The 17360-nt window shown below is 34.9% G+C and overlaps 1 protein-coding gene and 1 long non-coding RNA gene across 2 annotated transcripts; both read left to right on the top strand.

Moving 5' to 3' along the window:
- The first annotated feature begins 8965 nt into the window (after positions 1-8965).
- LOC113347689 (berberine bridge enzyme-like 23) lies at positions 8966-10594 on the top strand. Its single transcript, XM_026591362.1, has 3 exons — positions 8966-9603; positions 9651-10035; positions 10133-10594. Exons 1-3 carry the CDS (start codon positions 8966-8968, stop codon positions 10592-10594), a joined length of 1485 nt encoding a protein of 494 aa, XP_026447147.1.
- A 2087-nt stretch (positions 10595-12681) lies between these two features.
- On the top strand, positions 12682-14327 carry LOC113331379. The gene is made up of 3 exons (XR_003350863.1): positions 12682-12729; positions 13621-13835; positions 14241-14327. It is a non-coding gene; the product is annotated as an uncharacterized LOC113331379 (long non-coding RNA).
- The last annotated feature ends 3033 nt before the right edge of the window (positions 14328-17360 follow it).

The following is a 17360-nucleotide window of genomic DNA, read 5'->3' as shown; positions in this document are numbered from 1 at the left end:
TGCACAATAGGTAAACACCGTGTTGAGAAAGCTTTTCTTGACTTAGGAGCCAGTGTGAATTTACTTCCATACCATGTGTACCTTAAGCTAGGACTTGGTGAGATGAAACCTACCCAGATGACAATCCAGTTAGCTGATAGGTCCGTTAAAATTCCTCGTGGTGTGATCGAGGATGTTCTTATTGAGGTCGACAAGTTTATTTATCCAGTGGATTTTGTTATCCTAGATACCCAACCTGTCCCTGACCCAGAGAACCAGATACCGGTGATTTTAGGTCGCCCATTTTTAGCAACATCCAATGCGATCATTAACTGTCGAACTGGTATTATGAATTTGTTTTTGGTAATATGACTATTGAGCTGAACATCTTTCACATTAGTAAGCTACCCCAGGAACTGGACGACTCGAGCGTAGAAGAGGTGAACATGATAGGCACCTTAGTAGAGGAGTCATTACCAAACACTTTGATAGAAGATCCATTAGAGAAATGCCTAGCTCACTTTGGGATTGATTTTGATGATGATGATGTGATTAATGAGGTGAATGCTTTGTTAGATTCAACCCCTTTGTTAGACACTAGTAATGGATGGAAACCTAAGTTCGAACCTTTACCCGTTCCCGAGTCTACCCTAGTTCCTTCGTTGGAAAAGCCTCCCAAGTTGGACCTTAAACCATTACCAGATACCCTGAAGTATGTGTTTTAGGCCCCTCTGAAACTTTACCTGTGATTATAGCATCCGACTTGGATAGTGATCAGGAAAGTAGGCTAGTGACTGTCCTTCAGAATAACAAGGAAGCTTTAGGGTGGACCATAGCAGACATTAAGGGTATAAGTCCTATTGATTGTATGCATCATATCTATTTAGAGAGTGACACCAAACCTTCTAGGGAGATGCAACGTCGACTGAACCCTAATATGAAAGAAGTTGTTCGAACCGAGGTTCTGAAGCTGTTAGATGCAGGCATTATCTACCCCATTTCAGACAGTAAGTGGGTCAGCCCCGTTCAGGTTGTTCCCAAGAAATCCGGTATTACTGTAGTCCAGAATGATAACAATGAGTTAATCCCAACCCGAATGACCACGAGTTGGCGTGTCTGTATTGACTATAGAAAATTGAACAAGGTCACTAGGAAGGACCACTTTCCCCTTCCCTTCATCGACCAAATGCTAGAGAGATTAGCTGGACGTAGCCATTATTGCTTTTTAGATGGATACTGCGGTTATAATCAGGTTCCTATTGCCCCAGAAGACCAAGAGAAAACCACTTTTACCTGTCCCTTTGGTACCTTTGCGTATAGACGCATGCCTTTCGGCCTATGTAATGCCCCTGCGACCTTTCAGCGTTGTATGATGAGCATATTTTCTGACATGGTAGAACGGTTCTTAGAGGTCTTTATGGATGATTTTTCAGTGTTTGGTTCGTCTTTCGATGAGTGCTTGCATCATTTGTCATTAGTTTTGACTAGGTGTAAGGAAAAGAATTTAGTGCTTAATTGGGAGAAATGTCACTTCATGGTTCGTTCAGGAATTGTTCTAGGGCATATCGTATCTTCAAAGGGTATAGAGGTAGATAGAGCCAAAGTTGACCTTATTAAAACTTTACCGGTCCCAAAAACCGTAAAAGGTATTAGGTCATTCTTAGGGCATGCTGGTTTTTATCGTCGATTCATTAAGGATTTTAGCTTGATTTCTAGACCTCTTTGCAATTTGCTTGCAAAAGATGTTAAGTTTGTCTTTGATGATGTTGTTTAGAGGCTTTCGAGAAGCTTAAAACTTTACTCACTACCGCCCCCATAGTCCAGGCACCCAACTGGAACCTACCCTTTGAAATCATGTGCGATGCTTCAGATTATGCTATTGGTGTTGTGCTAGGTCAGCGAGAAAACAAGTTACTTCATGTAATTTACTATGCTAGCAAAACTCTGAATGATGCCCAGTTGAACTATACCACTACGGAGAAGGAACTGTTAGCCATTGTGTTTGCCTTAGACAAGTTTAGACCCTATCTCTTAGGTTCTAAGATCGTAATATATACTGATCATGCTGCTTTGAAATATCTTTTGTCTAAGAAGGATACGAAACCTAGATTGATTAGGTGGATCCTGTTGTTACAAGAGTTTTCTCCGGACATTAGAGACAAAAAGGGTGCAGAAAATGTAGTAGCAGACCACTTGTCTAGACTTGTTGTGGATACCCTTAATGATTCCCTTCCTATAAGGGACAACTTTCCTGATGAACAATTGTTCTTTGTTACCCAATTACCTTGGTATGCGAATATAGTGAACTATCTTGTTACTGGTCGAATGCCCCAACATTGGGGTAAACAAGAGCGTTCTAGATTTTTAGCTGAGGTTAAGCACTTTTTGGGATGATCCTTATTTGTTTAAGTATTGTCCAGACCAGATTATTAGGAGATGTATACCTGAGAGTGACCAGTCCAGTATTATTTCCTTTTGTCATGATCATGCGTGTGGGGGTCACTTTAGTGCTAAGAAGACTGCTGCTAAGATATTGCAGTGTGGATTCTATTGGCCTTCGTTGTTTAAAGACTCCCACAGTTACTGTGTTACTTGTGAACGTTGCCAGAAATTAGGAACCATTTCCCGTAGGAACATGATGCCCTTGAACCCTATTTTAGTTGTCGAGGTCTTTGATGTGTGGGGTATTGACTTTATGGGTCCGTTTCCTAATTCTTTTGGTAACCTATACATCCTTGTCTGTAGACTATGTCTCTAAGTGGATTGAGGCGGTTGCGTGTAAAACCAATGACCATAGGGTTGTGATTGATTTCTTGAAAAATAATATTCTTACACGTTTTGGTACACCGCGGGCTATAATTAGTGATGGTGGGTCGCACTTTTGTAATGGACCTTTTAGGCTTTTGATGAAGAAATATGGTATTACACATAAGGTAGCTACCCCGTATCATCCACAGACTAGTGGTCAGGTTGAGGTTTCCAATAGGGAGATAAAACGTATATTAGAGAAAACAGTTAATCCTAATCGGAAAGACTGGTCGTCTAGGCTTACTGATGCCTTATGGGCTTACCGTACTGCGTTTAAGACCCCCATTGGAATGTCGCCTTATCGGCTTGTGTATGGCAAGGCATGTCATTTACCTGTCGAGTTAGAACATAGAGATTATTCAGCTGTTAAGCAGCTAAACTTTTCTCTTGACAAGGCAGGATCCCATAGGAAACTCCAGCTCAATGAGTTGGACGAGATTCGTATTGATGCTTACGATAGTGCGAAGGAGTATAAGAAAAAAATGAAACTTGTGCATGATAGAAACATTTTAAGGAAGTCATTTTCTCCAGGTCAAAAAGTTCTTCTGTATGATACCCGCTTGCATCTTTTCCCTGGGAAGTTACGTTCTCGGTGGACGGGTCCTTTTATTGTTCGCACTGTCTTTCCTCATGGAGCTGTTGAGATCGAGACACCGGATGGTAGTAGTTCTTCGAAGGTTAACGATTAGAGATTGAAACCCTGTTTAGAGCCCTTTCCAACAGGTGATGTTGAGGAGGTCCCTCTGGAGGACCCTGTTTACCCTTGATTGACCATCGAGGCGATTGTATGTTGTATATTAGTTTTTGATTTCTCTCTTCACCCAGGGACTATCTTTCCGACTTCTCTCTTTACTGATTCCTCATGTTACTTTACTTTTTGGTATTGCTCTTTCATTAGAAACATTGAGGACAATGTTAGATTTAAGTTTGGGGGTGGGGAAGAAACTTTTTGTTAGCTTTTAGTTGCAATAAATAAACTCCAGAGCCTAGAAATTTATGTTTATTAAGGTTGGCACTAACCGATCTAAGTGGATGGGAACATTTTGATTGTAGGAATTGAGGAACCAATCTGATTAGATGGAAACATCTAGAAGAGTCTATTCATAAAGGCACAGAGCTCAGGTGTTAGAAAAGAAAACATGGTAGTTTCGCCATATCCTCGTGATGGAAACATCGAAAGAATCCTGATCACTTCTTTTTTTTTCTTCTTTTTACCATTACTAGGGTGAAATAGAGTGACTGAGATGAAAAAAAAAATTGAGACCAGACCAACCGGAATAAATACAATAAAGTCGACCACTGGTACCCTTGTATATTCCAGCTGAGTTGACCTAGAGTTAGGATTATCGACCACTGGTTCCCTTGTATTTTCCAGTGTGTTGATATTAGTCCAGACCAGTATCTCAGTCCATTAGGATAGGTTCACCTTAGTCAACATCATCCACATTTTTCTCTACATCCATCTTCTTAATCTATCCATGTGATTGGTTGACTCCGGTTTATGATGTCCAGAAACTATCTGAGTAGAGCTCTGTCACTTTATATGAATTTTAGTATGCTTGAGTGCAAACTCGTGTACATCAATTGGAATTTTGCATCAGGGTACTTCCTCCTGTAGTCAATAAGTATGCCAACCAAGGAGATTCTTTAGTGCCTTCCAAGGTTCTGCATAGATATCTAGGGTCTAGAGTAATGGTTTTGTGGGCACACCTCTGGTAAAGCCTCCCGAGATTAACTCGGTTTTATTTATTTTTTATTAGTTTTGCTCGAGGACTAGCAAATAATAAGTTTGGGGGTATTTGATAGACGCATTTATGTGTCTAATTTTTCCTCAATGTTTCGTATTGTTGGTACTCGTTTTCGTCCTTATTATGGTGTTTTGTGTATTTTTAGGTATTTTTGGAAAATAAATATTGTTGGAAAAATCGGCTCGAAAAATCACTCGGAGCACCCCGGAGGACACTTGCTATACGGAGCCCAGATTTGGTTAAGGGGCACCTCAATTACTAAGGGGCACCCAAAAAGGCAGCTGTTATTCGCACCCCACAGCTGGTTAGGGGGACACCATCTTCTTCATTTGAAACTTAAAAATTGGCGGGAAAAATGTGGCAGCTCTCTGAGAATGTTTCCATCGAAATTTGAAGATGTTCTAGGTGGACTTAAGGGATGAAACTTCATGGGTAGTTGTGATATGTCATAAAAGAGCTGGTATGGGTGTTTGTTTCGATCAAATTTAGCTGGAAAATCCGTGACAAGGAATCAGGGAAGCCCGTGCATGAGAAGAATAGTTCACGGGTTTTGGAAGATTTATGCGTGTTCTGCTCGTGTATGATGACTCTAGCAACACTCTGGACCGTGAAGAAGATAAATGAAGAGATTTTGCAGCTGTAGAAACACGTGAGAAGCTAAAACAGGGAAGAAAATATTCCTAGAATATATTCTTCACTGCCGAGTTTAATGAAAATTTGTGAGAGTTATGGCGTGATATTTTGCTGTTGTTGAGTATATATAGGGTGAGGGGATCATAGAGAAGGGGGACGGAGAGATTGGGAGAGAAAAAGAGCACCACAGAGCGAAAAATCAAATTTGCAGAGCTGTCATTTCTGCTGCTGCAAAACTGAAGAACACGAAGAACGGACCTGCACCAGCAGTCGTTTTTGACTAGTGACAGCAACTCATTCTGTGGGTCGCAGTTTACAAGCAGACTTAAAAACGCAACAACAACAGTAGGGCTCTTTGTAATGATTTTTGCAACAGTTATAAGCGTTGCAAACCCGATTTTTATTATAATTCTCCCTTATTCATCATTTGTAACCCTTTGAGCATAAATGAAATCAACTTTTGAGCGTGTTTCCAACATGATGAGCGGCTAATTCTCTCGTAACCAAGGCAATGGATGAAGCTATTCACACATGAACAATGGGTAACTATTTCATTTTCTCTAATATTTAATTATAATTCACTCAATCACTGCTTTTGCAGAGTTCTTAAAAGTTTACATAATTTTCTTCATTAGTTGTGATTCAATTAGATAGGTTATGCTTTGGTTAGATAATCTATGCTTAGGGGATACAATTAATTTTTGAGAATATGTTTGATTATTTGTGGATTAAGAAATAAAAGATTAAAAGGATAATTAGAGTTATGAAATATTTGACATCATTCATGTGTAATAGTGGATTCTAGTGTCTTGGTTATTTTCCAATCACTTGAAATCAATTTTGAGTTAAGTTTTCTATATTTTTAAGTTCTATTAAGTCTAGAATTCATTGCCTTCACAAGCCTCAACGAACTCTTTACTACAACATCATTAAAAATACCATCAATTACTAATATCACCAAACGGATAACACTTAATAAATTAGTAGAATTTACCAAATATTCATGCGAAGCACCGCTTTAGTTTGACTATATATAGCGTTAAGGATTGACACGAATTCTCTTCAATCTTTTCTTATTACTTTCATCTTTGTTTTTAAGGCATCAAGATCCCTTTCATTAGGATTGTCGTTCCGTTCGGTGAAATTTCATGAATACGTTTCCTGAAAAGAGCGGGTTTTTGTTGCGCAACGAAAATTTCATCAACCCATATATATGTATGCAACGGTAAAATCAATTTCTTCTCTTTGAATAAAATTATTAACCATTTTGAAACAAACCAAAATAGAAGAACTTGAGTAGTATAAGGTTAAGAAAATATCAAAGAAGCATAGTAGAAGAGAGATAAGAAATCAATTAAACTCAATTGATTGAGACAAGATTGAATTGAGAATTAGAGTTCCCTTATATAGAGGTTTTTCTCAAATTTTGAGAAATTAACCGTTGGGATCCGACAATGGAGAAAATAGGGAGGTTGAGAATGTTGGATGGTTAAGATCGGGTGTGAATGGGGTGTAACCAAGAAAAAGGTCAAATAAATAAAATTTACGAAACGGGAACTCAGTTTCCGTGTAAAATGCTATGGATACCGAGTATCCATTTCAACTGAAAAACAGAAACTCAGAATCCGTAAAGTAAAAAACACACGGTAACTGAGTTTGCGTGTGATTTCTCTATGCTACAAAGCTCATCAGATTTGATCAACTTTGAAATGTAGCTCAGGGATATTACTACATTTTAAGCTACACGGAAGACCATAGTAGTAAGATTTTGCTACAATTAAGCTATAACGAAGGCAAATCCTTCGCCATAGTGCATGGCCTTAACATTCAGACCAGTCTACTGATTGAAGAATACGATCCAGGGAAAAAAATAAAGTAATCGAATGGGATTTTTTTACCAGGGTTTAGCTATGAGACCACAAAGGATTTACTTACTTGGATTGAAAAATTTGAGTAGATTATCTAAGGAAGATTAATATTTCATAGTGTTTTTTGTCTGTATATTGCAACTATTTAATATTAATTAATGGATGTTACCCGTAAATGACCAAACACTTTAGTTTGATACCCAATCTTTCAAATATTAATAGGTAGTACCCGGACTAATGGTTAACTGTTAAAGTTTTCAGTTGACCTATATATTTTTTATTTTCTCTATTTTTCATTAATAGGATTATCTAATTTTACATATATATCCCCATTAAAAATTTAACTTTTTCTTCTATGCCTTAACCCTTTGGAAAAAATAATTTTTATTTATTTAATTTTACTATTTTTTTGGAAAAATATATCGGTCTTCAATAGACCTAAATGGTTACACTGCTATTGAGATGGAGGGAGGGGTTTTAGATCAACTTAAGCACTCGCCTGTTTTATTCAAGAAAACATATATTTTAAGAAATATATTCAATAATCAAAAAAATCAAAAAGAAAAAGAAGAAAAAGTAATACTCCCTCCGTCCCAATTTAGATGACCTAGTTATAGTTTGCATAATTTTTAAGGCAAGGAGGAGAGCAGAGTATTTTTAAGTAATTTTTACGACTATATACCCTTATATATAATAATTTACAAAATTTAGAAATGATTTATCTCTCAAACTATACAAAGGATATTCATAAACTTTATACCATTAAAAACATTTTAAAACGCCTACATAACGAATATACACATGGCTATCAAATTATATATATTTCTTATACTAATAATAATTAATTCAAATGGTAACTTTAGAAATATCACATTATTTGATGACATAGGTCATATATTTTGGGACAAAATTTAAAACTAACTAGGTCATCTAATTTGGGACGGAGGGAGTAGTAGTATAAAAGAAAAAAATAATTGAGATTTATCTAGGAGTCGAGGCATGAAGGAAGAAGATTAGAGTATTTATAGGAATAAATTTGTAAAATCAGACATATATTAATGAAAATAGAGAAAATGGAAAAATATATTGGTAAACGAAGACTTTGACAGTCAACCTTTAGTCCAAATACCATCCATTAGTATTTTAAATGTTATGTTTCAAACTAAAGTGTCGATCATTTGTCGGGTACCAACCCTTAAATAACCTTTTATTAAATCTAGCTAAATGTTTATTCACGTTCAATTGTAAATTTAATGTAGGTGTAATATCCAGAAGAAAATCAGATAGTAAAGAGAAAACAATAAGCAAAGAAAAGAACCAAGTATGAAGGTGGGCCAATAACACTGTAACGTCGTGTTTTTGGACGATGATATCAAGGACCTTGAATTTAAAATTTGTTAGCACCAAATTCTTTATAGATCAAAAAATAATTAAAAAAAAGAGATGAAGTTAGTCATCATGAGAACTTTATGATTTTACTAATCACTTAAAGTATGAATTGATTGTAATCGATTGGAAAAATAAATAAAAATGAATTGATTGTCACTTAAAGTACTATTTCATAAATAAATAAGTAGAGATATTAGAACAATAATAAATTAGCTTTACTGATTAAAATAATCACAAGTTTCCTCTAGTAAAAAACTATTTTTATGTTCAATTTGACTGCGTTAATGTTCATTTATTATTAACAACAAGTGGACGAAGTTAGCTAAGTTATTAGATTAAATTAATCCCATGACATATCAACAATTTGGAGATTCGATCACAAGAAATTTCATCCAGCAATGATTTGCAGAATCTCATATATATGAATCCTAACTCAGAATTATGTTATAACTTCATCAATTAAAATACTCGCATCAAAACAAGTAAAGCAAAACCCAAAAACTGAAAATAGGTTCATCAAAGTTTCTTCTGCTTTAATTAATGTTTGTATTGTTTCTAATTTCATGGATTGCTAAAACAACCTCTTCAACAACATCTTCGTCTTCAGATATTACTCAGATCAATAGCTTTCTTGAATGTATGTCATTAAACTCGTATCCATCTTCACAAATTCACTCTCAAAACGCATCTTCATATTCAACTCTTTTGTCTTCATTTCGTATTACTGTGGGGTTTACTAATTCTACCACAACAGTAAAACCTCTTATCATACTTACACCTAATAATGAATCGGATATCAAAACAGTAAAACCTCTTATCATACTTACACCTAATAATGAATCGGATATCAAAACAACTTTGAATTGTAGTGTGATAAACAATTTACAAATCAGAGTAAGAAGTGGTGGCCATGATTACGAAGGTTTATCTTGGAAGTCCGACTTCCGATTCATTATTGTCGATCTCGTAAATATTCGGTCAATTAGTGTTGACGTGAAAAAGAAATCTGCATGGATTCAGGCTGGTGTAACTCTTGATGAGGTTTACTATAGCATTGCTGAGAAGAGAAAGACTTTAGGATTCCCGGCTAGGACATGCCCTACTATGGGTGTTGGTGGACATTTCAGTGGAGGTGGTATTGGAGTTTTGGTAAGGAAATATGGGCTTGCTGCTGATATGTACTTGATGCCCGCATTCTTGATGTTTATGACAGAATCTTTGACAGATCATCGATGGGTGAAAACCTTTTTTGGGCCATTAGAGGAGGCAGTGGTGCAAGTTTTGGGATCATTCTTTCATGGAAAATCAAGTTGGTTTCTGTTCCACCAATAATTACTAGTTTCACTCCAAGTAGAAGTTTAAGCGATGGTGCAATAAAGCTTTTCCTTAGATGGCAAGAAATTGCAGATAAATTTCATGAAGATCTTTACGTCAGAGTTGTTATACAAAATGGGTTCGACCAAACAACTAGGGAGAAAACAGTTTCCGTTTTATTCAACTCCTTATATCTTGGAGGTGTTGAAGAACTACTGAACTTGATGGGAAAAAGTTTCCCTGAGTTAGGTCTGAAAGCCAGTGATTGTACTGAAATGAGTAGGATCCAATCTATCGTAAACTCAAGAAATACTCCCTTAGAGGTTTTACTGAATAGAACTCATACTGATATTAATTATTTCAATGTCAAATCTATGATATGATTTTATGCAGACACCAATCTCTGAAATATGGTTACAAGGGTTGTGGACCAGAGTTCTACAAGAAGATATAGTATACATAATAATGGATCCTCTTGGAGGAATGATGAGTAACATTTCAGAATTTGAAATTTCATTCCCACGTAGGAAGGGAAATTTGTATAACATTCAGTACATTGTGCAATGGAGTAAACAAAAAAGAATTCAAACATCTCAACAACACTTGGATTGGATTAGAGATCTGTACAAGTACATGACTCCTTATGTTTCAAATTCTCCAAGAGTTGCTTATCTCAACTATAGAGATCTTGATTTGGGTAAGAATGATTCTTCTAACATAAACTATACATTATCTATTCAATGGGGAATGAAATATTTCAAGGGAAATTTCCAAAGATTGGCATTAATTAAGAAAGAAATCGATCCGCAAAATTTCTTCAGAAATGAACAGAGTACCCCCCAATTATCCTACTAGTTAAAGAATGGAAAATCAAGCTAGAATTGTTTGCACTTTTCATTGAGCCTCCTTCCTATTTTTTATATATACATTTTATATCTATATAATAGAGTTATCACTACTTTCTTATAACCATGTAGAATTTTTATTGACGCAGGCATCAGCTTCCTAATTATCTTATCTATTATTAATAAATGAAATTTTTCAAAAACTAAAATTTGACAACAACAAAAAAAGGAATTAACAAGTTAAAAAACTAAAACCAATATATGTATATATATATATATATATATATATATATATATGTGTGTGTGTGTGCATTTTTAAATAAGAGGGAGGATCCCCTCACATTCTTATTTTTACACTATCTCACACTTTGAACGTCTTTTTTGGAAATAAAAATCAAACAATAACGTATTCTAAATTAAGATAGTGTAAAAATAAGAGTGTGAGGGAATCCTCCCTTTTATTGAGGAAGCATCCCTTCACAGTCCTATTATCATATTATCTCACACTTTGTATGTCTTTTATTGAGCAGTACTTACTAGAATGCAAGGCGTAAGGAAAAATTTCTAGAACTATCGTCGGAGAAATCCAAAGGTATCAATCAAACCTTATATACGAACAAGGTATCAGTCAACCAAAGTTGACGGACACAGTCAAATGGGGGTGGTCCTGGTTGGTCCAAGTCGTTTTGTAATGACGTTCTAATCCTTAAGTAGTTAAACCGATCTCATGTGTAAAGTAAAAAGGCTAAAATACTAGAATCACCCTACTATATGGGTTCAATATATAGAAGCCCCGCTAAATGGATCATCCACTATCAACTCCATGCTTTAAGAAAATGATATTACTAGGCCCAAAATATCAAATTTTCTTCGGATCTGGCCCATAATTAATTATTAGAGATTTTAATAATGACAACACTACCCTTTTGTATATAAACAAGAGGAATATCAGAAGATTTTTTTCATTTTCAGATTTCATCTCTCTCTCTTCCAGACAAGTTTATCTCCTGCAGAAATGGTTTCTCTTCATTTCCAGATCTGAAACAATTATTCTCTCTCGAAATCAAGTTCTCACACAGTGAAACATCGCCAACAACTCGTGTTCTTGCGATTTCAGTGATGAGAAGATCTGAAGAAGAATCAACCAAATGATACGAACCTAAATCCGAGCATAAAGAAACTCGATTCAATTCAATCGAAGAGAAACATCTACAAAAATGAACCAAACTAAGTTTAATCTTTTCATATCCTTTTTAATTTAATTAAGAGCTTTAATCTATCAATCTCGAGTTGAAATCAAAATCTCTGAAGTTTGATTTTAAAAGTTTTGAAAAAAATATGAAAACGAATCTCGATTTCGTTGTTTGATCCTTGATCAGAGTTTGGATCTTTAATCTACAACATCTACTCACTCTGGTTGTTTTGATGTAATTTTTTTGAAGAATTTTGAACAAATATTTCAGATCTGTTCTTCATCAAAATCGACGTAAATATAATTGTAGCTCCGATCTATAAACTGATTTGAGATTTGATATCAGCAAATCATCGTCTCTATTACCCATAGTTTTAATTTTAATTTCAACCACTCTTAATTTTCAATTTCATTTTATTCTTGATAGATAATTTTACGAAATTTATTTTCAATTGTTTAAACAATAACAACAGATGCAGTTTCATGACACAAACTATATATCTAATCGAAATTATGCTTTCAATTTTACTGGCAGTTTAATCTTCTACCATAGTTTGATTATGTTGGAAGAAACCTTTACTGGAAATGATACTTGTTGGCTTCTAGCCATGCTGAGTATGAGGGGTGGTGGTGGTGGCGCAGATGCAGGTTTTAGTGGGGGATTTTTGACCTGTTGAGTGGTGGAGAAGTAAGTGGAGGTGTCATGTTCAGCAGTGGTGGTGGAATTGCAGAGTGTTTCAACTGTTCCATTAAGTTTGTGATTCTAGGAGGTTGTGGTGGAGGAAGTGCAGGTTATAGATGAGGATTTGGAGCCAATATTGGTGCTGATGGCGGTGTTTTCAATGTCAATTTGTATATAATAACTTGTTTGTGTTGCTTGCGCAGTGAATATTTGGTATGTTGGTAGAGGATCTGCAGGCTAGGTAAAGTGAAAAAATAGGGATTGAAATCAGGTAAGTTAGTTATTAGGATTGATTTTAATTTTTAATTTGAGATAATAAGGCTTAGGTTGATGTCTGTTAACAATATATGAACTTAATACATTCATATCTTAGAGTAGCCTCTCGATTTGTTCATGTTTTGTAAGATATTACTACTAATTATAGTCTGACAGATCTTTTTGGTTTAGGAAACTGATATGTGTAACTGAAAGAGTGCGCATTGGATAGTAAGTAAATGTTTACCTCCTCTCAGTCAGACAGTCACATTACGCAAAATTTAGAATGGCTATTAGACATGTAGTGAATCAGATTAAAAAAAAGTATGTTGTTCTCTTTGGAACTGAAAATATGGTCCATCTTAATGATTTCATTGTTTCAGTTTATTAAATGAGGAGGGCATTTTAGTTTTTTATTGGGGTGTTTTCTTGTTTGAGTACAAAATGCATGTGTAATCAGTAGTTACATATGCATATGGCATATGTAAACATTAGTTACACATGCATATTAGCATGTGTAACTAGCCGTTACACATCTAATATGCATGTGTAACTCGTAGTGACAGTACAATACTTCATCTCTATCTTCCTCTACGCAACTTCTTATATAGAGTTTGACGTTAAACCTTAAAAATGCTTAGTTGTTTTGCTTTGTCTGTGGTCTTGCTGAGCTTGGGTTGTGTGTTATTTACACGTCAAATCATGTGTTCCTTCTTGTATCAGAAGGAATAATTGTTGTTCTCAGGAGATCATACCTTACTTGTTCTTAATACTGATTAGCTCATTTGGCAGGATTCTTTGTTTGTTTTCATTTCTGGATTTGAGTCAGCTGGCTCAGAAGAAAAATTTCATACTTTGCTTGTTCATATACCTAAGCATGAGACATGAATTATAGCTCATTTGGCAGGATTTTTGGTGTTTGGTCTGATTGGAACAAGTCAAGTTAGTGATGAAGGTGATGTTGAGTTCAAGGCTGTTCTTTTTGTTCCTCCAAAGGCTCCTCATGATCTGTATGGGAGTTACTACAATGCTAACAAGTCCAACTTGAAGTTATACGTCAGACGTGTCTTCATCTCAGATGGATTCGATGATCTTCTGCCCAAGTACCTGAACTTTTTGATGGTAACCATTTTTCCCCAAGATATATAGGTTCATTATTATAAACGAGGCATAGCCGCATAGAATGAATTGCAAGCTTTGCTACATGGATAATAGCTGAACATTACTTTTTTTGGTATATTATGTAGGGTCTTATGGACTCAGTTACTTTACCACTTAATGTATCGTATGAATTTGTTGATTTTATGTTGACATATATAAGTATGATGCATGTGTAACTCCTAGTTACACAATTCAGATGCATGTGTATCTGCAAGTTACACATGCTAATTGAATGTGTATCTTATAGTTACACATGCTAACCGAATGTGTAACTGCTAGTTGCACATGCTATGCGGATCTACTGGTTTCTATCTACGTTATGCTTATTTTTTGTTGAGTTTATTGGTTTTGTGTTGTCTTGTGCAGGGAAACACATTAGGAAGTTGGTTAAAGATGGATTCATCAGCTGCAAACCAAACCACATTCACTCTCCATATCATGCACGGAGAATGACAAAAGCCAGATTGAGGGGTTTTCACTCTGGATATGGTACGTTATACATAATAATTTACATTTTTTTTTCTTTTCAGTATTCATAGTGTTTATTTGGCTTCCAGCCTGCACTGAACCCTTAGCTAGACCTGTACTTATGGATTAACTCTGTCATCATTTCTCAGTAGTATGCGCTATGTCAATAAATCAGATTAAAATACAGCTGACATGTTCTTTAGATTACTTGATTGCAGTACTAAAAGTATTATGGCGTGCAATTCGGTAGTTTAATTAGTTAAGATTGATTGTTCTAACAATCACTGAATTTACTACCTTGTGAGACTATTTGTAACATAATACATCTATTAAATTTTATTGGAATTTTAGCTGATTGTGTTGATTTTCCTTTGTATTTATTGGTATGCAAAAAGTATGTGAAACTTATAGATACACATGCTAATTAGATGTGTAACTTCTAGTTACACAAGCTAAATTTGATGTGTAATTTCTAGTTACACATGCCGATTGAATGTGTAACTTCAGGTTACATATATTTTACTTACATATAGTATTTACACAATTGGTTACCAAATTAGTAGGTCTTTCACAAGTAGTAGTATTGTGTATGATTAAACCTAAGTAGTTTACTTGCTTTGAATGATTCAGGTTCAGTTAGTGATGAGAATTTAGCAATTGTTCCTGAATCAATAAAAATGAGCGGCTTGTTGTCAATGATGATCGAGGTGATAAGTTAATACTACTGCGAGCAAATCCAGATGCCCCTATATATCTCTGTCTATAGGTAAGTAGTGGAAATGGTTTGTTTAAGTAAATGTAGGACTAACTAGTGGAGATATGTTAACCAGTTTAAGTCCATAGTGAAAGTAGTGTATGGACAACATAATTATTTGTTTATGCATTGACCCTATTCTGTCATTTTCTGCGTATATTATAGCTTGTTACTCATACCTGGATGCAGAATGAGGGTCTGACTCAAGATACATTCACTTGCTTTCAAGTTTCTTTATTGTGTTGTGAAGAAACCGCTCTCATGAGGATGTGTAACTTCTGCATACACATCGATATGGATGTGTAACTGATGATTACACATGACGGATGCATGTGTAACTCCCAGTTACACATGCTAAGATAGGTTATCATGTGTATTTTCTGTGATCTTTGTTCTATAATTTTGCCTTACAATTCGTTCTAATATTTTTTTTTCTTTTTTTACTTTTTGTTCATCCAACCTAATCCATGGATGTTTATTTCGTTGCAGATATGCAAGCATTTTGGAGGGAGGAAGACAAGAAGGAAAGGCAAAGATTTAAACTTCATAAAAGCACAAATCAGACGCATGTGTAACTCTCAATTACACTAGATAGATGCATATGTAACTCTCAATTACACTAGACAGATGCGTGTGTAACTTCTAGTTACACATGCTAAGAAATTAATAAATGAATATTAAAGTATTACATTTATTTTTTGTATGCGTTCTTTTTGATGTCTATTTTTTTGATGTGTAACTTTGCATTACACATGGCATAAGGATGTGTAACTTCTGGATACACATGTCATATGCATGTGTAACTTCTGTTTACACATTCACACTGTATTTTAATAATTTTGGGCTTAAATTTTAAATTTTATTTAATTATGGGCTTGACAATATATAAAAGGGTATGGATGTCCTTTAATAACTCGGGGCCTAGATTTAAATTTGTTTTAATTAAGGGCCTCATATTATGGGTTATCCATGGGTTGGGCCTTAGCCTAATTTTCCGAAGTAAAAAACCGATACCCATTGATTTGAACCCATCCATTTTAATTTTATGACTTATTTCTTCTTCTTCTTCTTCGTCGTGGGTGAAAAACCTAGCTGAGACTATCGAGCTTTGATGAAAAGAAAAGCAATGGTAAATGTAAAATGAATAGATGGTTACTAAATCTGAACAAGGTGTATTCTCTGATGCTATTACTGATTTTGTAGCAGACTCTGGTAGGGATTTTTTTTCTTAAACTTCTCCGATAATTTAGATGGATCAATGTGGATTATATCTTAAATCGTGTAGTTTCTATATGGCGTCAGTTTGATTTGACTTTTTTTTTTGAACTGTTTTGATTTGATATATTATTAATTTAATTCAAGATTTGAAAGATTCGTAATTGGATACTGATTCCATTGGTTTTTCTTATTCCATACAAATAAATTGTGGTTTATGTGTATTTTATTATAGATTTTAAGTTTAATAGATTAAGATTAGAGAGTATAAATGTAGAAAACTAATAGTAATTACGCAACTAGATTTTAGAGATTTCTATGCTAAAATGTGAAGTGTGGACCTGAATTTGTGTTTATACCATTCATGATATCATATTCATATTATTAATTGGACTGAAGATGGTTTTGTAGTATGCACTGGAAGCTTAAGAATAGAACATATGAAACTGGATTTAGATTACATCTAAATATCAAAGATGTTTATCGTATGACTGAACGTTTAAGACTGATGAAACTAGATATTTGATTTATGAACTCAATATTTAGGAATTATTGTCTTTAAATTTGGTTTTGCATTTTTGAGATCGGAGAAAAAAGTTTGTGTTCTGGTGTTTCTCGAAGTTCGGGATTATTTGAAACGGAGACGTCTGGATGGAAGAAGACATCTGTGCTTTATATCTCTTAAAAAACATTAGATCCGATAGACTTATTTAGTTTCGCTTCATTTATTTGGTTGTTTCTTTCTTCTTAACAGCAAAAAGATGGAATCCCACATCCCATCCTCAAGAATTAGTAAATGGAGAGAGCCCATTCACTTATGTATAGTAGTACTTGTTCCAATGTACAAAGTTAATTATGATTATTCGACACCTAAGAATTAGGGAAGCACTCTAGCTGGAATATATGGGTAAAATGTAACTTGCTATCTGCTATTCATTTGTTTTTATTTTCCTTATCCAGTCATGTGAGAGCGACTTCACTAACCACCCCTATCCCACCTCATTTCCATTTCTTACAGCTTTCAATTAGTTGTATGTATATTGTTTTCT

This window comes from Papaver somniferum, chromosome 1 (assembly GCF_003573695.1).
Source record: "Papaver somniferum cultivar HN1 chromosome 1, ASM357369v1, whole genome shotgun sequence".
Taxonomy (NCBI): Eukaryota; Viridiplantae; Streptophyta; class Magnoliopsida; order Ranunculales; family Papaveraceae; genus Papaver; species Papaver somniferum.
The sequence above is the reverse complement of the archived record's forward strand: the minus strand, read 5'-3'. Positions and strand labels throughout refer to the sequence as shown.